The following is a 24311-nucleotide window of genomic DNA, read 5'->3' on the forward strand; positions in this document are numbered from 1 at the left end:
CTGTAACAGGCTGTAACAGGCTGGACTGTAACAGGCTGGACTGTAACAGACTGTAACAGGCTGGACTGTATCAGACTGTATCAGACTGTAACAGGCTGTAACAGGCTGGACTGTATCAGGCTGTAACACTAACAGTCTGTAACAGGCTGTATCAGGCTGGACTGTATCAGACTGTATCAGACTGTAACAGACTGTAACACTAACAGTCTGTAACAGGCTGTATCAGGCTGGACTGTATCAGGCTGGACTGTAACAGACTGTATCATACTATATCAGACTGTATCAGGCTGTATCAGACTGTAACAGACTATCATACTGCAACAGGCTGTAACAGGCTGGACTGTAACAGGCTGGACTGTAACAGGCTGGACTGTAACAGGCTGGACTGTAACAGACTGTATCATACTATATCAGACTGCAACAGGCTGTAACAGGCTGCCACAGGCTGCAACAGGCTGCAACAGGCTGTAACAGGCTGTATCATACTGTATCATACTGTAACAGACTGGACTGTAACAGGCTGTATCATACTATATCAGACTGTAACAGGCTGTAACAGGCTGGACTGTATCAGACTGTATCAGACTGTATCAGGCTGTATCAGGCTGTAACAGGCTGTAACAGGCTGTATCGGACTGTATCAGACTGTATCAGACTGTATCAGGCTGTATCAGGCTGTATCAGGCTGGACTGTATCAGACTGTAACAGGCTGGACTGTAACAGGCTGTAACAGGCTGGACTGTAACAGGCTGTAACAGGCTGGACTGTAACAGGCTGTAACAGGCTGGACTGTAACAGGCTGTAACAGGCTGGACTGTAACAGGCTGTAACAGGCTGGACTGTAACAGGCTGTAACAGGCTGGACTGTAACAGGCTGGACTGTATCAGACTGTATCAGGCTGTATCAGGCTGGACTGTATCAGGCTGTAACAGGCTGTAACAGGCTGGACTGTATCAGACTGTATCAGGCTGGACTGTATCAGGCTGTAACAGGCTGTAACAGGCTGGACTGTATCAGACTGTATCAGGCTGTATCAGGCTGTATCAGGCTGGACTGCATCAGGCTGTAACAGGCTGGACTGCATCAGGCTGTATCAGGCTGTATCAGGCTGTATCAGGCTGGACTGTATCAGACTGTAACAGGCTGTAACAGGCTGTAACAGGCTGTAACAGGCTGTAACAGGCTGGACTGTAACAGGCTGTAACAGGCTGGACTGTAACAGGCTGGACTGTAACAGACTGTAACAGGCTGGACTGTATCAGACTGTATCAGACTGTAACAGGCTGTAACAGGCTGGACTGTATCAGGCTGTAACACTAACAGTCTGTAACAGGCTGTATCAGGCTGGACTGTATCAGACTGTATCAGACTGTAACACTAACAGTCTGTAACAGGCTGTATCAGGCTGGACTGTATCAGGCTGGACTGTAACAGACTGTATCATACTATATCAGACTGTATCAGGCTGTATCAGACTGTAACAGACTATCATACTGCAACAGGCTGTAACAGGCTGGACTGTAACAGGCTGGACTGTAACAGGCTGGACTGTAACAGGCTGGACTGTAACAGACTGTATCATACTATATCAGACTGCAACAGGCTGTAACAGGCTGCCACAGGCTGCAACAGGCTGCAACAGGCTGTAACATACTGTATCATACTGTAACAGACTGGACTGTAACAGGCTGTATCATACTATATCAGACTGTAACAGACTGTATCATACTGTAACAGACTGTATCATACTGTAACAGGCTGTATCATACTGTATCATACTGTAACAGGCTGTATCATACTGTATCATACTGTAACAGGCTGTAACAGACTGGACTGTAACAGACTGTATCATACTGTATCATACTGTAACAGGCTGTAACAGACTGGACTGTAACAGACTGTAACAGACTGTATCAGACTGTAACAGACTGTATCATACTATATCAGACTGTAACAGACTGTAACAGACTGCAGTCTGCAGCAGAAAACCAGCTCATACACAGGCAAGCCATGGCTGTTTTCCTGAGATCTTCCTGATCATTCATCTCGGATCCATATAGCTGCTCAGACCTGCACGCTTTTGCAAATTCTATTCACCGTCGCCTTATTAACTGCAGCTCATTGCCTGAACCTTTATGAATTATGGACTAATTTCAGGACCTCTGCCTTGTTTTCCATAATTGCTGCCATTTCATCGGCAGACCTGAAGAGTAGCTGAAATGTCATTAAACATGTGGCCATACCTCAGGCTTTAATTTTCCCCCTCATAAAGCCAGAGCCCTTCCTCCTCCTCCTCCTCCTCCTCCTCCTCCTCTCACTGTGCTGTTATGGCAGCCCCTGGGTTTCATTAGATCAGCAGTGAGATGAAAATCTCCACACCTCCTTTACAACAGCACTCGCACCGTGATTGCTTATTAAAGCCAAGGGTACAGTTAACAGGTCACGTGACTGACCTGGAGGTGGGACTAAATGGGCCAGGAAGCTGGGGGGGTCACATGTACCTGACCCCAGTTTTGACAGTGCATGAAGGCAAGAGGCTGGGCTGCACAGTATGTTATGTACAGTAAGGCTGATGTCAGAGGAACACAAGCAAAGCATGATGACGATAATAATACATAGTTATAGTAGTAAGAAAAGTAAAAATATGAAGAGTAATTAGTGGATATTGGCCTATCACAGATATATCTGGATCGGCGTGTATGGTCTCAGATATGTGCCGATATTTTTTTTTTTAAAGGTCTTTGATCCTTTTTCAGAATTCATTCATTAATATATCTGGGTTTTTTGTTTTTTTTTTGGAGGGGGGTGGTTATGTTTTTTTCCCCTTGTTTCAAGTTATAATAATATATATATATATATATATATATATATATATATATATGTATATATGTATATATGTATATATGTATATATGTATATATATATGTATGTATATATGTATATATATATATATATATATATATATATATATATATATATATATATATATATATATATATATATATATATATATATATATATATATATATATATATATATATATATATGTGTATATATATATATATATATATATATATATATATATATATGTGTATATATATATAAATAAATAAATAAAATGATCCAGTAATATATCAATCAGAATTGTTTTGCTCTTTAATATCGGTATTGGCATCAACCCAAAAAGCTGGTATCAGTCTGGCACTGAATGGTGATAAAAATTGTAATATTTGAAGTAATAATGTTTAAAACAATTGTAATAATAGTAATCAATGGTTACATTTGAAGTAATACTAGTAATAGTAGTAATATTGAAAGTCATAAAAATAATAATTATAATTATACTAATATGACTATTAAATATGACTATTATGAATTAAACTAAATGCTAATAGCAGCATGTTATGACAATGTTAGATGTTTAGCAGGTATCATGTGTTCATGCTAACATTTGCAAGCTAAGACTGACTATAATTTAGTGGTTGGTCATCGCTCTCAGTTTTGTCATATAATGTCAGAAAATGGTAAAAAATGTGTGTGCACGTTAAAAAAGATCTCTCTCTCTCTCTCTCTCTCTCTCTCTCTCTCTCTCTCTCTCTCTCTCTCTCTCTCTCTCTCTCTCTCTCTCCTCTCTCTCTCTCTCTCTCTCTCTCTCTCTCTCTCTCTCTCTCTCTCTCTCTCTCTCTCTCTCTCTCTCTCTCTCTCTCTCTCTCTCTCTCTCTCTCTCTCTCTCTCTCTCTCTCTCTCTCTCTCTCTCTCTCTCTCTCTCGGGAGCACAAAACAATCAATGCTAATGAGCTAAGCCAGTTTTCCTTCCTTGGTTGAACCAAGCTCACCAGCTACACAATTATTTCTGGTTGGGAAGCCGTGGCTCTTCAGCCCCCCCCCCCCCCCCCCCCCCCTTCGTCTTTTAATAAATCAACATTTCTCACCATCTTATCATCATCGGCCTCTTCAGCTGGTTCTCCTCATTTGTGTGTTGGTGCGGGACTGTTAGTTGGCCACACACACACACACTGAGAGGCTCATCTTAAGGGAATGGTTCAATATACTCATTGACTTAATGAGAATATGGACTTAGATTAAAAATCTCTGCAAAACATTATTAGACAAATGTTGGAGTATCAAATTAGTGAGAGGTTTGAGGCGGAGGGTGCGCTCGGTTTTCTCAACTTTGCATGCCAGTTTGTGTCAGGAGGCTGCAGGAGAATGAAATAAAAGAGTTTTCTCAATGCTCTGTATTAAAGACTAACAGCAGCACTTTAATTTATAATGTGTAATTAAACAGAACATCCTGGGACATGAGTTAAAATAAGTATACAGGTGTAATTACTGCTTTGTATAGAATAGAATAGAAATGTATTGTCATTCATGCCTAACTAAAATAAATAAATCCAATAAAATGGAACAGGATACAGTGCAAAGCAGATAGTGTCAAGTCAGTATAGTCCAATCAAGTAGCATTTTTTATATTCACTTTGTTGGCACTCACTTTGTGTCTTTATACATGATAAAGAAAGTGATGGTAAGTGCTGGTGTTGGTTGTGCTCTCTGTTGCACAATTAGCTGAAGATGAGCATCAGTTATGACAGTAGAAAAGGTCAATAGTTATCAGGTTACATTTAAACCAAGCTGCTTTACCAGGTGATTTATTAGCACAGCAGCAGCCAGAGAGTGAAGGAAATAAGCAGCTAATGACATGAACAATGATATTATTATCATCATTATTATTGTTATTAATATCTATCAGACTTTTTTCACTCCTTAACATTGGTATCAGCATCGGCTGCAAAAATCCAGTATCAGCCGGGCTTTAGTTTGAATTCCTTTTACATCATTTTAATGTGACACAGTGTATTAACACTTCCATTTCCAGATATCATTGTGTGGTTATCATATGACACTGTATTTGTTCTTATGTTATCAGTTTAAAATGTGAAGCATGAAAAATGAATGTGAAGTCACTCTGATGTTGTGTTGTTCCAGAGGCGGGCTCTCTGCTGGAGTCTTTGATTGAAGGAGACTTTGAAGCGGTCCTGCTGAATCCCCAGGTGTTAGACCTGCTCAATGGAGATGGCACCTGCACTAAAGGGGAGGACATCGAGGCCTACCTGGAGAGACGGGTCATGTTGTACCTGACCAGCGGCAGCAAAGATGATCAGAGCAACAGGTAACAGAAGAAGAACCAAATAGTTCCTATAGTAGTAGAGAGGCACACAATGACACGCTTCTTTTCATTACTGAAATCATTCATTGCTTCTCAAAACATTTCTTATCAATCCATTCATCTTCACAGCTCTGCTTGCATGTGTATGATTGGTTGATTTTGGTTGAACCAACCCTGAATGTGTTTTTAGTGGAGCTCTGAGTGCTGGCCCCCTGCTGCTTGCTAACTTTAACATTTTAATCACTTGGATATGATTTTTTTGATTAGATTAGATTTTTTTTTTATATCAGAAGGGGAAGTTTAATTTCCTTTTTATATTCTGTCAATCAGTGACAAAATTAATGAATTAAGTAGAGCCTGACTGATATATCGGTCAGCTGATATCGACCATCGGAATTTTTTACTCCTTAATATCAGTGTCAGCATCGGCCCCAAAAATCCAGTATCGGTCAGGCTCTATAATTCACTGCACACTTTGCTTTTATTAATCGTTTTAAATATTGAAGCTTGTAATATTGGATATTAAAATGTCACAGCATTAATGTAGAATCAACACCAAGGAAGTATATTTAAATATAAACACTATCATCTTTTTATCTTTTGAGCTCTCCTGTGAACTAATAAAACCATGAAGGCCACTGACTGTCATCTTGAAACACATATTTCTTATGTGCACTACCAGAAACAATAACATCCAGGCCTGTATTATCATATAAGGGCCAGCTGAATTTGAAACAGAGTTCAAAGTGACTCTTTTCCCTTGCCAAAATGTAGCCAGATATTTAGCCCATACTGGATTTTTGGGGTTGGATTATCAGCCAATATATTTGCTGATAATCTTATATATACAGAATATGTACATAAATACACATGTTTTGCAATGATCCCTCAAATTATCAAATAACTGTGACAAAGCTATGTAATGAAGACAGTGATATTTAACAGTTTTATAAATGGACATCACTGAAACAGTAAAACTTCACTAGGAATTGAATATGTGTGTATTTTACCTGAATTAATAAAAAAGATCAAATATCCATAAAATGCTGCCCATATATCTTAATAAAAATATCAGCACTTATCAGATGGCATGAACACAGATATATCTGTGATAGGTCGATATCAGCCAATAATATTGGTTGACTGATTTATATGGGTGGAGCTTTAGTTGATAACAATGCATGTTGAAATCCAGTAATGTACAGTACAGTCATACAGTAATCCATTCATTACATTTTTTTAACGTGTTAAATATTTCAAATGAATTCAGTGATTAAAGTGTTAATTTAGTCCTCACTTATAATAACCATAATTAAATAAATACAACAGTATGATCGTGACTTGCTTAATTAAAACCTCCAGCCCGTTGACCTGATGAGGTAGGTTTTTTTTTTTTTGTGGGGGGGTGGGGGGGTGGGGGGTAGTAGTTGAGCGTAAAGCACAAAGCTATCCTCAAGAGTGTTTGTTCTTTCTCTTTTCACCGCCTCTGTTTTTTTTTTTTTTTTTGTCATGAATTATTAATTTTTAATAAGGACAGCTTAACATGTCTGTCTGTCTGTCTGTCCGTTCCAGGGAGCTAGCTGTGATGAGTCTGGCTGCTTCCTGTCTCAACATGTTCGCTCAGAGTAACTGGACTGGTCCTCCCGTCTCCATCCATGTGTCTGACCTGCTGCCCCCTGCCCTGCTCTCCTCTCAAGTATGATACCACCTCATTACTCTCTACTGCTGTCACCATTCATCCTAAAATATCTGCTAGTTTACTGGAAAAAGTGAAAGCAGCTTCTGATAAGTGTTGATGTTTCATGGACAGAATATAGTAAGTGAATGGAGAAGAAGAAGTTAGTAGTAGCCATGTGATGTCAATATGATCACTCATATGTAAGCGTATGTTACTGACTTATACTACAATAACATCATCAGCATCATCATGTCTATATATGGACTTATCATATGATACATGGACATGACCGTGATCATTTGTTTGACTTGAATATTGTCTGAAATCTTTATTGGCTGGTTAATAGTGAATGAGTTAATAAGGGAGTGATTTTGGACACTCAGTGATACTCTGACTATTTTGCAAGGACTCGAAGAAGTTTGCTGTGTCACTCTGTGGTGTGACCTGGCATTAACACAGAATATGTGGCCAGCTTCTAACCCACAGCTAATCAAATGTATATTAGCAAAGAACTGCAAACGTTCAGCCTGTACCATGTGAGATCCTGCTGCGCTGGTTAATAAGTGCATTGACTACTATGTTACTGTATGTGCAAATGTATGCTCTTATTATGAAAAGCAGCAGAAACTGATGTCAATAGTGTCATCCTGGCATCCTTCCAACTCTCTAATGAATATTTACTGTGAACTCATCTAAGTTGATTATAGTTAGAAATGATGTCAGTGTGTTCCTATGTTTAATGATTGTATGGATTGTATATTTTATTATATTGGAAACATTAGAGAATATTGAAACCTGGCCCGTGAGTGCAGCAGCAGCTTTTAAAGTGAACCGAGTCAGAGCAGAACCAGAAAGAGCTGCAGACAGGAGCAGGACGCAGGAGAGAAGTGCCCAGTAATGAAGCATCTCTGGGGTCCTAATTACAGGCGGGCTGAGAAGATTGCTTCCTCTTGGCACTGCAGCGCCCAGAGCAGAACAGAGCGTCTCACACTGCTATTACACCAGGAGAGAGGTGGAGGGGTAGGAGGAGGGGTAGGGGGGGTGGGAGCTTCTTTTATCGAAGTAATTCCTTTGGCATCAGTGATTTATCTCTGCTGTCACACCAAGGAGCCCGTGTTATAAAGCAGGTCGTCTGTACATGCGTGACAGCGCAGGTGAAAGGGAGGACAAACATGGCACAGCATTATCATGAGGATTTAATTCATCCACAGAAGAAGAGAAAAGTTACATGTACTCAAACTTCATTCATAAGGACCACGGACTAAGAAACAGACTTTAATGATCACCATGGCGATACATCAAAATATATATGAACTATAAATATGATGATGTGCTCAGAAACACACATTAAAGCAGCTAGTTCATTTATACAATATCAGACAAAAATGTACAAATAATTCTGGATGTCATTTTTCAATCATGTATATTCTGTGTAATGATAGTATATGTACTCTTATATAGCAGTATGCATAGAGTGTATAACCTGTACATATACTACAGCTACTACCCTAGTCTGTCCATACTTGTAGAATAATTGTATGGACGTGGTAACTAGGGGCAACGTGCAAACAATTTGAAGGTGTTTGTCAATCATAAAAAGGCTTCTGTAGTTGTGATGTCAGACAGGAAGTTGTCAGCATGCTTAGGAGACACAGTGATGCTGCTGCAACACAACACATGTGTATGAGGAGATAAATAAAACAGCTGGGGGGTTGAGCATAGCTCAGCGGGTAGAGCGCCCCCCCCCCCCCCCCCCCCATGTGTTGAGGCTACAGTCCTCGTTGCAGGTGACCCCGGTTCGAATCCCGAGCCGAGCGGTCTTATCCTGCGTGTCATTCCCCCCTCTCTCTGCCTCCTGTCTCCTGTCTATCTCCACTGTCCTGTACATTAAAGGCAAAAAAGCCCGAAAAAATATACTTTAAAAAAAAAAAAAAAAAACAGCTGGGAGGTTGGACCAGGTAAGGTTCCCCTCATGACATGAGCACTGAGAGGTGAAAAGGGGAAATACAAAGGAAGTGAATTGTTTTACTTGAATCAATATTTTTATATTGATTTGTGCCGCTCACAGTGTCTTTTTATAGAATTGATTATTTTTGTCTATATATAGGAATAGATCCAATGAGCACATGTCTGGTTTTAACAGTGATTGAAGTAGTTCTTTTGTTGTGCTAATCAATGCTTGTTTCCTTTGTGCAGAGACAATTTACTGATCACAGCTTTGTAGGCGGGGTTATTATGAATGATGATGTCATCTTTCTACATAGCTAACAAGCTCCCTGCTTCTATGATAATAGCCACAAACAGGGAGACAAGTGTGTTAATTCTTAACTTCATTTTTTATTTTATTTATTTTAATCAGTAATCTGGATTTATTTAATCTAATTACCTGAAAATCACATGGATTGTTCCATACTACATTATTTGCAAGTATACTCATCACCACTTGAATTGAATTGGGTGATAATTTGTACTTTATGTTTTACAAACAGTCAAACCAGGCTGGGTCAATTTTGACAACAAGGTATTAAAAATGAGGTTATAAATTAGGCCTATTGATAATTTCCAAATATGTGTAAAACCTGTGGTAATAATTGGAATGAAGTTGACTAAAAATGTGTAACACACAACTGGGAGATAATTTGTATTTTATGCTTTATGAACAGTCAAACCAGACCATGTCAGTTTTGACCCAGGAGGACAGCAGGTGTGATTAAGTGATGCCAATCAAATATTAGAAATGTTTTAAAACTGTATCCTGACCCAATTCTCTAATTCATAATTTCATTTTTTTGAGCTATAATCTCATTTAAATGAGGCCTATAGGGTTAGGGTTAAGTTGAAATGAAGTTAGCTAAAAAGGTGTAACACAGAATTGGGTGATGATTTATACTTTATGTTTTATTAACAGTCAAAATTGACTTGGGAGGACAAGTTGCCTGGTTGATGGGAAGACAACAGGAAAGTTTAAATTAGTAATGTTCCTTGGTGATTATGAAAAGTGCATAATGCTGCAGTTTCCATGACAACTGAAATGATTGGTTAGATTGACACTTCACTTGCTACTGATTGTGTAAAACTAAATGGAAGCGACCAGTTCAAGCATCTTAAAGGCTGCACTAATCAACATGTTTCTACTAACAATGGGTTTGATGTGATATGTGTTGCTTGTAGTAAAGAAAACCTAGATTTATCTCTGCTGTTTCTCTGAGGACCACAGAGAGTTTTATTGTCTTTCAGCTCAGTGTTTTAGTTGAGTCTCACTGCTCTCATCAACCTTGTTTCAAGTAGCAGCCGTCAGCTGTTAAGTTAAAAAAAAAAAACCCAAACTGCTCAGTTAGCACATAGCTGGTGAACATGTTTTTTTTCTCAGGAGTATATTATTGTTACGTCCCTGAATGAATACAGGAGATGAGGGGAGTAATACATTTGGAGGCTTGTCCTGAATAATTTATGAAAGAAAACAAGGTAAACACGTTTTTTATTTAATAAAGTTTACAATAAAGCTGACAGAAAACTACTTTCTACAAAAAATAAAGCTTAACAAACAAGGCTGATGAACTAGATAACTGAAAGCAATGAAAACAATTAGAAGGAACTTGAATTAATCAGGTGGAGAGAAACATTTCCTAATAAACAATGAGGAGCTTTGAGACGCCACTATCATAATAATGTTTCAACTGACTGTGTAATAGTTGGTTGGTTGGTTGGTTGATGATCTGCTTATTCATGCTTGTGTTTTCATTTTTATGTAGACAGTCTTGCATCATCTTTGTTGGTGTAATTCAGTTCTGTTTAGTGTTTGCACTATTTGTTTGTTATAAAAAATGCAAATGATATAGATACATCATACATAGATCATAGAGATAGATCAACATAAATCATACATGTGAAATATGGCCATTCCAATAAGTGACAGGAATATTTCCAAGCTGAGGCCAAGTGGCAGAGGCAAAAAGAAAATCCTGTGCATTCTTTTCTTCTAGGATATACAGTCAAGCCTGAAATTATTCATACCCCTGGCAAATTTTGACTTAAAATTACTTTTATTCAACTAGCAAGTTGTTTTTTGACCAGAAATGACACAGGTGTCTCCCAGAAGATAATAAGACAATGTACAAGCATCATTGTGGAAAAAAAATATTTGTCAGCTTTTATTTACATTTGAACAAAAAGTGGCATGTCCAAAATTATTCATACCCTTCTCAATAATCAATAGAAAAGCCTTTATTGGCTATTACAGCAATCAAACTATAATTGCTGACCAGCTTTTTGCATGTCTCCACTGGTATTTTTGCCCATTCATCTTTAGTGATGAGCTCCAACTCTTTGAGGTTGGAGGGTCTCCTTGCCGTCACCCTGATCTTTAGCTCCCTCCACAGATTCTCAATTGGATTCAAGTCAGGACTCTGACTGTGCCACTGCAAAATGTTAATGTTTTTGTCTGCTAACCATTTCTTCACCACTTTTGTTGTGTGTTTTGGGTCGTTGTCGTGCTGGAATGTCCACTGGTGCCCAAGGCCAAGTTTCTCTGCAGATTGCCTGATGTTGTTGTTGAGAATCTTGATGTATTGCTCTTTTTTCATGGTGCCATTTACTGTGATTTGGTTCCCTGGTCCATTGGCTGAAAAACACCCCCAAAGCATTAGGTTACCACCACCATGTTTGACAGTGGGGATGGTGTTCTTAGGGTTGAAGGCTTCTCCTTTTTTACGCCAAATGAAGGATACATCATTGTGGCCACACAATTCAATTTTTGTTTCATCTGACCATAAAACAGAAGACCAGAAGTCTTCTTCTTTGTCCAGATGAGCATTTGCAAAGGCCAAGCAGGCTTTTGTGTGCCTTATCTGGAGAAGTGGCGTTCTCCTTGGTCTGCATCCGTGGAACCCAGCAGTGTGCAGTGTCCGTTGGACTGTCTGCCTTGAGATGTTGCCACCAGCAGAACCCAGATACCCCAGGATGGCCTTGCTGGTGATCCTTGGATTCTTTTTCACCTCTCTCACTATCCTCCTGGCCAGTACAGGTGTCACTTTTGGCTTCCGACCACATCCTCTGAGATTTTCCACAGGGCGGAACGTCTTGTATTTTTTAATAATTCTTTGCACTGTAGCCACTGGAACTTGAAATCATTTAGATATGGCCTTATAGCCCTTTTGTGACTTGTGAGCAGCCACAATGCGCAGCCGCACATCCTCAGTGAGCTCCTTTGTCTTAGCCATGACTGTCCACAAACCAACTGCAGAGAGCTGCTGTTTTTCACCTGTTGAGTTGATTAAAATGGCTGTTCCCAATGAATCAGGGTAATTAGGATGCTTTAGAACAGCTTGGACTATTTGGAATGGTATAGAACTTTGGATTTTCCTATAGACTGTGACAGTTTACAAAGGGTATGAATAATTTTGGACATGCCACTTTTTGTTCAAATGTAAATAAAAGCTGACAAATATTTTTTTTCCACAATGATGCCTCTTGTACATTGTCTTATTATCTTCTGGGAGACACCTGTGTCATTTCTGGTCAAAAAACAACTTGCTAGTTGAATAAAAGTAATTTTAAGTCAAAATTTGCCAGGGGTATGAATAATTTCGGGCTTGACTGTACATGTGATACATATATGCTACGCCATGGTGTATATCATTGCCTCTTGTCTTTGAGTGAGTTTAAGATGGAGCATAAGATCAGAGTCACTGTGGCATGCACTGTCATTACGTACCTTTAGACATTTTGACATGTCACAGTAGGAAAAGCACACTATATAAAAGGAGTGACAGCTGAATTCCATTTATTTTCAGGGTATTGCACATGCTGGCTCACTGTCATACTGTACTGGGATACTTGAATAGAAAAGAGAGATTGTTAACATTACTAGTAACACCTGTGGTTTTCCTACTATGGAAAAGCACAAGGTAAAAAATGTGTGCTATGAAAGGCTTTATTATTTCTGGATTGTTGTGGTGATGAGGAAGCCGCTTTCGATTTAGTAGTGGATCTGTCTTCCAGCCCTCATTTATGGATGTCTGGCTTCACAATTCTGGACAGGATACTTCCTGGAAGTCTCCTTGTGCACATGTGCTTGGCACAGTTGCCTGAGAGGAGAACCTGGGTCATCATCAGAACACGGCAGGGTGGGGGTAGGGGTATATATCCAACCTGGCCTGGGAACACCTTAGGATCCTCCAGTAAGAGCTGTTGGATATGGGATAGGGCTCTACTTAATGAGAATGAGTCACATCTGGATATACAGCTGATTGATGAATAGATGGCTACACACAAGTCACTGTATTGAAAAGACCTATTTTAACTGCTTCTGGAGTTAACTGTTAGGGTTTGGAAGGTACATTTAAAAGTCATGCTTTGCAATATTTACATAAATCCAGGCCTGTCATAATAATTACATTATTGACTTACAATAATGTAATTGTCAACGTCATCATGTCTATATATGGACTTATCATATGATACATGGGCATGATCTTGATCATTTTTTGACCTTGATATTGCCACCCTTCACATTAGCAGCTAAGACTCTATTCATGTCACATTGGCAAAGCAAGAAGTTGCCTCCAGTCCTTTTTAAACTCATGTTTTTGGGTGAAAGTTGCCTTAAAAGTCCCATATCCAGGGGTGATACCTTCCTATAGTCCAAAAACTAAAGTAGCGGGCTTTGCAGGGCTGACCATCACTGACTGGTCAAACATACACACCATGGCTGCTTCAATCTGTCCACTGCTTCATTCCCAGAGAAGGAAGTAGAGGAAAAGGTACTTTTATTTTATTTGTCACATGTACAGTTGTACAGTGAGATTCAGTCTGTGCATTTAACCCCTTCTAAGTATTAGGAGCAGTGGGCATCCACTATGCAGCCTGGGGGGAATTTATCCAATTCTGTGTCAGTATCTTGGTCACGGACACTCACAGGAGAACATGTAAACTCCACTCAGAAAGACCCTCTCCCAGCCGGGTATTGAACCCAAGACCTTGTAGTGAGACAATAGTATTAACCACCGAGCCACCTTACCACCCCACTCTAGTACTTTAGTGTTGGTGTTAGGACGAGTGGTGGAAAATACAGTTAAGGCTATGCTTTTGGCTTCCTGATTTGGAGGGTGAGAGAAAACCGAGAGGGCACGAGCGATCAAGAAGATGATGGATTTACAATCGAGAGAGCTAGTGATTGAATAAGAGAGAGGGAGCGTTGGTCAAGCGCTCTAGCATGTGAAAAGAAGCACTGTTGAGAGAATGAAGGGGATGAATTAAAACAAATACCCAGCAGATTGTCTCATGTGGAGAAAGACACTGAGTTTTTTTTTTTATTCATGACACACATCAAACATCAGTCACATATAGCTTCACTCTGTTGTGGTTTTCTCTTGGGTGAAAATGATGTTTCTCAAGTTTCAGTTATTCTTTAATGGGTCTAATTTGTGTAATCTTTGGGTTTCTTTAGATTCAGTGCTAATGCAAAAAGGACTTTTTAATTCCTTTTTTAGTACCTGAGATAAGTTCCTCTTGTTCCATATTTCCTAGAACTTTATTTCAAAAGGGCCTTTAGAGCATTATTCCAGGGGGACGCTTGTGACTTGTCCAGATGGTTAAAAAATTGGAAAAATACTGCGAGGTAGAAATGATTGGCGGGGCTTCTGTCTTTTTCCAAACTGAAAGCTTGTCTCAGCATTTTTTTCTTTTTTTTCTTCCATAACTCCAATTCTCTAATAACACACACCTTCACCCACCTAACTCCGAATCCCTGCAATTACTGTATGCATTCTCCGAAATACTGCAGAAAGTAGTAGACTTAATTTGGATGTTCATGTCTTTGGCAGCCCAAGACCCTGGTGGAGATGATCCACTCCAGTCTGCTCCTGGATGGGGAGTCAGTGTACAGCCTGGTGGCCAACTCCTTCCTCCTCCTGCTGGCCAGGGTTATTCTCACCAAGTGCTCCTCCAAGATGGACAGCCTCCAGGTAAGACTGTCTCTGTTGCAACCACCTTTTCATATTGAATTATACAAGATGATAAATGGTAACCAAGTCCTTTTAAAGAAACATTTCACTATTTACAAATGCTGATACTAGTCCCGTTTCCATTAAGGAAGTTCTGGGTCAAATTTAGGAGGCAGGAACTTTACAGGAACATCCTCTCACTCTGTCCTCTCAGCCGTTGTCTCCATTGCAGAGTAGGACCTTCATAGGACCCACCGGACTCTGGAGGTGATGTAATCATTCTGCAACAGTTTTGATCGTTGCATAATCGCTTATTTAGGCGCTTTCTGTTGACGTCACATCCCGCCTTGAGTATACCCAATCAGCACCGACTCTAGCCCCACCCAGCAATTTTTTGGAGTATATACCCCTAGGCATGGACTCATTTTGCCCCCCTAAAAGCTCTGGGGGATGCGCCAGTGGTCATGGCCCTGTAAAATGACCCAGAAGTTCCTGCAGTGGAATCGGCCCTAATATCTAGTAATGTAATTTTAGTCCTTTTGTAGCTAGAACCACAGACTGAATGCTTCATAGAGCCTCTAGTTATCTGTATGCATAGTACATGAGCTGTTCACTGATACTTCATCAGGCCAGCCCAGCTCAAAGACTAGAATATATACATGGCTGTTAGCAAGGTTGTATAGTGTAGAGCCAAGTAGGGCTGTATCTATGCATTAAGTCCTTCTCATACAAAGTACTTCAGGTTCCAATAAGGCAAGTTGAAGTCAAACCTCCACAGAATGAGAGGACATGCTCTGTTTGCTAGGGATAGCAGCATTCCCGTTGACCTTTCCCGCTGTGTTATCACACTTCAGAACAGCTTTACACCTGCCGTGTGACAAAATAATCTGAACTCACAGGTCAACACACTCGCTTTTTCTACACTTTCAACCCCACCGCCTGCGTGATCACATCACCACAGACTTGTTATCCTCACTGGAATATTTATTTACAATAAAACTAAATCTCATATCATACACTGCCTAATAACAGCAACCTAATATTCACCTTCAGCCTGTCGGCAATAAATATTAGACTCTCTCAGACCGATAACTCATCTTTAAAACTCTACAGAGACATGAGATCCAGTAAATTATTAAAGATTGTTCCTCCCAGGATGATATTAGATGTTGTCTTGCATGGATTAGAGTTTTTACGTCTCCAAAGACATTAAAGAGATGTTCAAAGTAAACATTATTTTTTGATAAATTGACCATAAATTTAAAATCCAAATGATTCATTTCTTGCCTGAAAAATCTTTAAAGTAATAGCACTGTAGTAGCACTGATCCAAATTTTTCAGTTCCAATACCAATATCTGGGCTTTGGGTATTGACAGATACTGAATACTTGATCCAATACCAGTGTTTAATTAATATAGTAGAAGAGACTGGGATCATTATGTTATGTGTAAGACAACATCAGGCTCATCTCGAACACACAATACATTTACTGAATTGTTATTTATTAAAGTAATAGTATTTGATTCCAGATTGGCCCATTGTCATTGATATCTGATCTAGCTATTTGAGTCAGTATCAGTCTGACATCCAATACCTGTACTGATGCATCTCTATGTAGAATGTATTCTATTAAAACAGATGTTGGTTTGGCTCATGTCTCCCACTTTTGCTGCTGGTTGATATCAAATGCATGCTGGGATACTTAGTTCACAGCTTGAAAGCATTCTTGATAAAATGGGAAAATAAAAAGACTTCTGGGTCTTAACAAGGTCTGTTTCTGGGCTCACCCCATACATTTTCTGTTTTTTAAATCATTCCTCTAACCTGTCCTGTATACTGATGAGTAAAAGAAGTGAACTATGGCAGCCGTTCTCTTGGCTCAGCTCGCCTGCACTGCCTCTTAAAGAGCAAATCAACATGAAGTCATGTCATAGAAAGTCACAGAAAGTCATCACTGCGCTGATGTCAGAAGACGTGTTTTGCATTTAGCTTTTAAAGGCTTCGCTCTGACAGCAGCAGCAGGGATGAGCACACAAGTGCAACAGTGTCTCTCTACCATAGGTGATTTATTGTTAATTTGCTCTTTAAATGCTAATGAGGGATAGGGGAATTAATTACCGGCACTGTTCCCCACCAAGCATCGGGGAGTTGGGACAGACTAGCTTTAAGTGCTAGTGTTAAATGCATAACCTCAGCACCCCCCCCCCCCCCCTTCCTCACTCCACACATATTTCCACCTGGCCCTGCTGTAGCCAACTCTATTCATCCATATTCCTCTTTCCTCTGGCAGCTGCTCACAGCCTATTGCACAACAGTCAACATGGAAGGAGAAAAGAGGGTCTGAAACTCAGGAGACAGTCGTACATGTGTATGTCGACACGATGAATATATGTGTGAACATGCTTAGCAAGAAGGTGTGTGTCCTGGAGGATATTGATTCAGTGAGACAGACAATTAAACCTCCATGTAACCATGCAATAAAAGATGGGGTCATCTTGCATTGGCAATGAGGCAGGAGATATCCTCCCTGACACACAAATAAGCTTTTTACATGGTTCACTTGCGTTCTCCCAGTGCCCAATGAGAACAGGAGGGTGGAACGGGTGGTGGTGGGGGGTGTAAGAGGAAATATAGCACTTACATGGCTGCGAGACATTCTGTGTCTTTTTTTTCCTTTTTTTTTTCTCCCTGCCGCTTTGAGTTCTGGTCAGATGCAAAAAGCAAAGGAGTTGGCTGTTTTTTTAATGCGTGGTCAGCACTTAGCTCCAGCATACAGCACTTAGATGTTGGTGTGGTATTTGTGCTAAAGGGGCTTCAAGAGCAGCATTTTCTGTAAATTACACATGTACACTACTGGTCAAAAGTTTTAGAACATCCCAATTTTTTCAGTTTTTTATTTAAATTCAAGCAGTTCAAGTCCAATGAATAGCTTGAAACCTTTGTACCACTTACCTCTGTACCAACAAAGGTACCACAGGTAAAAAAAGGTAAGTTTACCCAAAACTGAAAATTATACAAAAACACTTAAAAATGAAGGTCTTTCCTACAGAGAAATTTTGAACGTCAAGGTGTCTGTGGGAAACTCTGTAAGGAAGAGGTCTGGCAGACCAAAAGCCACAACAGAGTCAGAAGACAATTTTCTGAGAATCAACAGCTTGCATGATCGACAGCTCATAGGACAACAGCTTCAAGCACAGCTTCATAGCGGTCGTAGTAAGCAAGTCTCAGTTTCAACTGTGAAGAGAAGACTTGGAGTTGCAGGTTTGATAGGTGGAGTTGCAGCAAGAAAGCCATTGCTAAGATGTCAGAAGAAGAAGAAGAAGGGGAGGATTGCCTAGGCCATGAAACACCACCAATGGACTACTGAAGACTGGAAAAAGCTGTTATGGACTGATGAATCAAAATTGAAAATATTCTGTTCATCATGCATGAGTTTTGTTAGTAGGTGAAAGGATGGTTCCTCAGTGTGTGACATTAACTGTCAAACATGGAGGAGTAAGCATGATGTTTCTCTGGATCCAGGGTGGGCTACCACAGCATTCTGCAGCACCATGCAGTTCCTTCTGGTATGCACGTAGTTGGTCAGGGTTTCATCCTACAGCAAGATAATGACCCAAAACATAAGTCCAAGCTATGCCACAACTACCTTAGGAAAAAAGACCAAGATGGTAAGCTGGAAAACTTTTTTTCAATAAAAAAACTGGAAAAATTGGGGTGTTGTAAAACTTTTGACCGGTAGTGTACATTCTGAGCTAATAATATGTATTCAAATTACGGTGAGATAAAAACTAAATCTTCACCATTTTCTTGAGCAAATTGCCATTTCATTTAGCAGCAAATGCCAATAAGTTTTGTTTTGTTGCATTTTCTAGTAAAATAATCACAATTGAACTCCCAGCCTCTGTTTGTCAGATAAAATAAAGATGTGTTTTATTGCTAACTGCTACATAGTGGCCTATTCATGCTAACAATGACAAACTGCTGATTTGGTCAAGTGTGTTATGTGTATGTTTTATGATGGAAGGTTGCAATGTTTAAGACACGTAGCATATCATTACAACATTCAATTCCAACTGAGGACCTTTGTTCTCTCTCTCTCTCTCTCTCTCTCAACTTTGTGTTTGCCTCTAGTCAAAGCAAAGTGCTAAAAAATGTTAGGTTAGCTGGTAACTGCTAATAATACACTTGAGAGCTCTGCACCTTAGCTGCTTAAGCTAATGTTCACGTTAGCTTACTGAGTTGAACGCTAGCTAGCTGTCTGAAATTGACCTGAGGAACAGTGAGTCTTCTCTGACATAACCAGCTTTGGCTTAGCATAAATAATAAGACAGCAGTATACAAAGAGTATTATAACCATGAAACAGAGTTTAATATTAATAAGCTACAGCTGAGTACATTTGCTAGCGATAGTTCTCATAGCTGGTGATGTCCATGTTGTCAGCAAAGACAATAATCTCTAACTTGTTACTCCTTGTTATCATCCTTTTTTTATGATTACTATATAAGTATAGTCCATTTAACATCTACCTTTATATATGTATTAGGCAATTTTATATTTTTAGTAAAGAAAGATAAAAATAATTTAGAAAATGTGTGAATGACATGGTTTCCTGTCTATACTTTGAAGAAATCCGGTACACCTTGTCTAATTCCCACCCCAAGTTTCTTAAGGTCTGTGGACCATTTACTGACCATATTAGGAAGGAGACGTGTCTCACTAATGCAATTGGACTATACTATATTATGCTACATTACATTGCATTGCATTGTAACGTGCTGTAATCCACCAGGTTAATGTTCTTTCCTGGCCTTCCTTGACCTCTCTGTCTTAGTTACATGGACTTGATTCCCCTAAATAAACATACAGCATATTTAACTGTGTTAATGTGGACATATTATGTATACTTCCAGGTCTATAGTTGTATCTTCTAATCAAAGTCTCATACACAGAAAAAGTTGCACTGTTTCTAAATGAGTTGTTTTTACCTACACTTACATTCAACTACATCTTTTTGGGTTGTGTTGCCCTTTCTCAGTGTCAGTCAATTAAACCTGCCCTCCTACTGATATTCAACTGGTTTCAAACTGTTCCTCCTCACTTTAAGGCAAAATTCTGATTATACTGATCCCATTTTTGTCGTATCATCCTGACTGGTAATAATAACATTGTCCTCATCAAGTTAATTGCTGAGGTTTGCTCTCAGCTGTCTTTGTTTCTCTCATCTTTTTTTTTTTTTAATTAGTAAGGAAACTGATAGCAAAGCCTAACTTAACTTTGAACATTATCAAACAAAGAGAAATGTCCTTCCTTTCTTCTAGTAATGTCTTTGTCCTCCCTCATGGCGGGGTTTCACAGCTCTGATCAGTCTGATCTCCAGCTGTGATTGGCCACTGCAGCCTTCAGCCACAGTGATGTAGGGCATCCTTTCTCAAAAAGTTGACTGTGGCTCGATTTTTGGCATCTTTGCAACCAAAACGCCTGCAGCTGAAATGCACTAAACCAATTTAAATGAATGAGAGGACTGGCATTTTTGCCACAGAATACAGCCTGACTAATAAAACGATGGCTAAAGAAAAAATTTGAAGTAGCCAGAATTGTGCTTTAAGTTGTTTTCATGATTATTTTAATAGAAATTACAGTAGAATTACACCAGAATGCATTTCCACACCTTTTATAATATCATAGCTGGAAACAAATATACAAAACATTAACTGATGGATATAGAAGCATCAGACTGACTCATAAAGAGTTGCTGGTCTGTACCTATTTTCCCTATCAGCTTTCTTTATAAATCAGTTTAATTTCATGTATGAACTGAAAGGTTTTGTAATAGATCCCCACACATTCTTACATTTCTGCTTTTGTTTTTTCTGTGTGTATAGCTGCTCCCCTGGTGGACCCTGCGCTACATCAACCTGCACCAGCAAATCCTAGAGGCCTGTTCTCCACAGCTCCTCCACTTAGCCCAAAGCAGCATGGACAAAGGTCAGTAAACATGTCCAAACTAATGGATCACACTGAACCATAGGTGAAAAAACACAAGTTGTTGATATCTATGGCAACGTTGAAATGCTACCATCACAGTGTGTAGGCTGTATGGGAAGTAGCTGCTCATATCTCTGACATCTCAACATCGGAGCTGCTTTAACTGGCTCTGTAACTGCTGGAAAAAAAAGAAGAACAGAAGGTTGAAGGAGATATCAGTCAACACACACACACACACACACACACACACACACACACACACACACACACACACACACACACACACACACACACACACACACACACACACACACACACACACACACACACAAAACATCTTGATAAAATAAGTAACAACACCTGGTGGCTTTTAAAAGAGTTTTTATCATCAGGACTGACTTAAAACAGCTGGAGGTTGGCTTTACATTGCAGATATATTTCACAGCTGAATTGTTCTGCATTAAGAAAATAAAATGCCTTTCCAGAAATAGTTTTGTGTAGTATTTTTCTTTAGCCTCTGTAGTGCATCCATGTATCATTTTCACATGTGTTATGACCATAGAATTGAAACAAGTGTGATTGGTTGTTTCTTGGTTGTCACTCCTGCATACTAGTGGACATTTACATAAAGTATAATCTCTAGACATGTTGACATGTTCTTCTTTAACTTGTCATTTGTCTTCATCTTGTTCTTCTTACTCTTTTTGTTCTTCATTCTCTTCTTGTTCTTTATCTTCATCTTGTTCTGCTTCATCTTGTTCTGCTTCATCTTGTTCTGCTTCATCTTGTTCTGCTTCATCTTGTTCTGCTTCATCTTGTTCTTCTTAATCTTGTTCTTCTCCGTCTTGTTCTTCTCCGTCTTGTTCTTCTCCGTCTTGTTCTTCTTAATCTTGTTCTTCTCCGTCTTGTTCTTCTCCGTCTTGTTCTTCTCCGTCTTGTTCTTCTCCGTCTTGTTCTTCTTAATCTTGTTCTTCTCCGTCTTGTTCTTCTCCGTCTTGTTCTTCTTAATCTTGTTCTTCTCCGTCTTGTTCTTCTCCGTCTTGTTCTTCTTAATCTTGTTCTTCTTAATCTTGTTCTTCATAATCTTGTTCTTCTCCGTTTTGTTCTTCTTAATTTTATTCTTCTTAATCTTGTTCTTCTTAATCTTGTTCTTCTCCGTCTTGTTCTTCTCCGTCTTGTTCTTCTCCGTCTTGTTCTTCTCCATCTTGTTCTTCATCTTGTTCTTCTTAATCTTGTTCTTCTCCGTCTTGTTCTTCTTAATCTTGTTCTTCTTAATCTTGTTCTTCTCCGTCTTGTTCTTCTCCGTCTTGTTCTTCTTAATCTTGTTCTTCTCCGTCTTGTTCTTCTCCGTCTTGTTCTTCTCCGTCTTGTTCTTCTCCGTCTTGTTCTTCTCCGTCTTGTTCTTCTTAATCTTGTTCTTCTTAATCTTGTTCTTCATAATCTTGTTCTTCTCTGTCTTGTTCTTCTTAATCTTGTTCTTCTTAATCTTGTTCTTCTCCGTCTTGTTCTTCTCCGTCTTGTTCTTCATAATCTTGTTCTTCTCCGTCTTGTTCTTCTTAATCTTGTTCTTCATAATCTTGTTCTTCATAATCTTGTTCTTCATAATCTTGTTCTTCATAATCTTGTTCTTCATAATCTTGTTCTTCTTAATCTTGTTCTTCTCCGTCTTGTTCTTCTCCGTCTTGTTCTTCTCCATCTTGTTCTTCTCCATCTTGTTCTTCTCCGTCTTGTTCTTCTCCATCTTGTTCTTCTTAATCTTGTTCTTCTTAATCTTGTTCTTCTCCGTCTTGTTCTTCTTAATCTTGTTCTTCTCCGTCTTGTTCTTCTCCGTCTTGTTCTTCTCCGTCTTGTTCTTCTCCGTCTTGTTCTTCTCCGTCTTGTTCTTCTCCGTCTTGTTCTTCTCCGTCTTGTTCTTCTCAGTCTTGTTCTTCTCAATCTTGTTCTTCTTAATCTTGTTCTTCTCCGTCTTGTTCTTCTCCGTCTTGTTCTTCTCCGTCTTGTTCTTCTCCGTCTTGTTCTTCATAATCTTGTTCTTCTCCGTCTTGTTCTTCTTAATCTTGTTCTTCATAATCTTGTTCTTCATAGTCTTGTTCTTCATAGTCTTGTTCTTCTCCGTCTTGTTCTTCTCCGTCTTGTTCTTCTCCGTCTTGTTCTTCTCCGTCTTGTTCTTCTCCGTCTTGTTCTTCTCCGTCTTGTTCTTCTTAATCTTGTTCTTCATAATCTTGTTCTTCTCCGTCTTGTTCTTCTTAATCTTGTTCTTCTTAATCTTGTTCTTCTCCGTCTTGTTCTTCTCCGTCTTGTTCTTCTTAATCTTGTTCTTCTTAATCTTGTTCTTCTCCGTCTTGTTCTTCTCCGTCTTGTTCTTCTCCGTCTTGTTCTTCTTAATCTTGTTCTTCTTAATCTTGTTCTTCATAATCTTGTTCTTCTCCGTCTTGTTCTTCTTAATCTTGTTCTTCTCCGTCTTGTTCTTCTCAGTCTTGTTCTTCTCAGTCTTGTTCTTCTCCGTCTTGTTCTTCTCCGTCTTGTTCTTCTCCGTCTTGTTCTTCTCCGTCTTGTTCTTCTCCGTCTTGTTCTTCTTAATCTTGTTCTTCTTAATCTTGTTCTTCTCCGTCTTGTTCTTCTCCGTCTTGTTCTTCTTAATCTTGTTCTTCTCCGTCTTGTTCTTCTCCGTCTTGTTCTTCTTCGTCTTGTTCTTCTCCGTCTTGTTCTTCTCCGTCTTGTTCTTCTCCGTCTGTTTCTTCATCTTGTTCTTCTTCATCTTGTTCTTCTCCATCGTGTTCGTATCCATCTTGTTCTTCATCTTTTTCTTCTTCTTCTTCTTTTTCATCTTGTTCTTCATCTTGTTCTTGTTCATCTTGTACTTTTTGTTCACCCTCTTTTTCATCTTCTTCATCTCCATCATTTTCTATTCCATGTAGCATTTGTGGGATCAAACACAAGACACATTCTTTGTGTGCTTGCATACTTGGCTAATAAAGAGTTTCTGATCAGATGTTACTTAATCTTCATTAGGATTTACATGTCATTATTTATGACTCAACAGAAGATGAATGAAAAATTAGGTTCACGTTTTGATACATAAAAAAAATGTTGTGCTTTGACTGTGAGCTTAGTATTTTAGTTGGAGGCTGGTTTTAGCCCACAGTGTGATTTAATGACTAGTGTTTCCACAGAGCTCACAGTGTGAAGCATGAGGTTTGACATTAGTTTCATACAGTAGCACTTTGCTATTAGAAACTTGGGCTCTTTCTAGTTTTTTTAAACTGTGGCATTGAGCTATAACACACTAAAGAACTGGAATTTATTCAGAAGCTATTGTTTACGCTCATTAAAATAATGCTGTTCGATGAATTGGCTTGCAGAGTAGTTTTTGCCTTTAGTATGTGAATTTAGTCTCTTCTCCTCCTCTTCATAAAACAAAGCTAATGTCCTTTTTTTAAACATTTTTTATTTATTGTAGGAAGTAACTAGCAGCGCTGCTATCAGAGTTGTTTATATATTACTGGCTTGTTCTAAATCTGTGGAACAATATGT

The 24311-nt window shown here is 39.2% G+C and overlaps 1 protein-coding gene across 1 annotated transcript in view; it reads left to right on the top strand.

Moving 5' to 3' along the window:
- The window catches only part of ttc27 (tetratricopeptide repeat domain 27), a 93583-nt gene that overhangs the window by 4127 nt on the left and 65145 nt on the right, over window positions 1–24311 (top strand). Inside the window, exons 2-5 of the mRNA XM_053333630.1 lie at window positions 4989–5172; window positions 6742–6865; window positions 14671–14811; window positions 20675–20777. Coding sequence (XP_053189605.1) covers window positions 4989–5172; window positions 6742–6865; window positions 14671–14811; window positions 20675–20777 — 552 coding nt within the window. The remainder of the gene's footprint in view (window positions 1–4988; window positions 5173–6741; window positions 6866–14670; window positions 14812–20674; window positions 20778–24311) is intronic.

The sequence above is a fragment of the Scomber japonicus genome, chromosome 14 (genome assembly GCF_027409825.1).
Source record: "Scomber japonicus isolate fScoJap1 chromosome 14, fScoJap1.pri, whole genome shotgun sequence".
Lineage (NCBI taxonomy): Eukaryota > Metazoa > Chordata > Actinopteri > Scombriformes > Scombridae > Scomber > Scomber japonicus.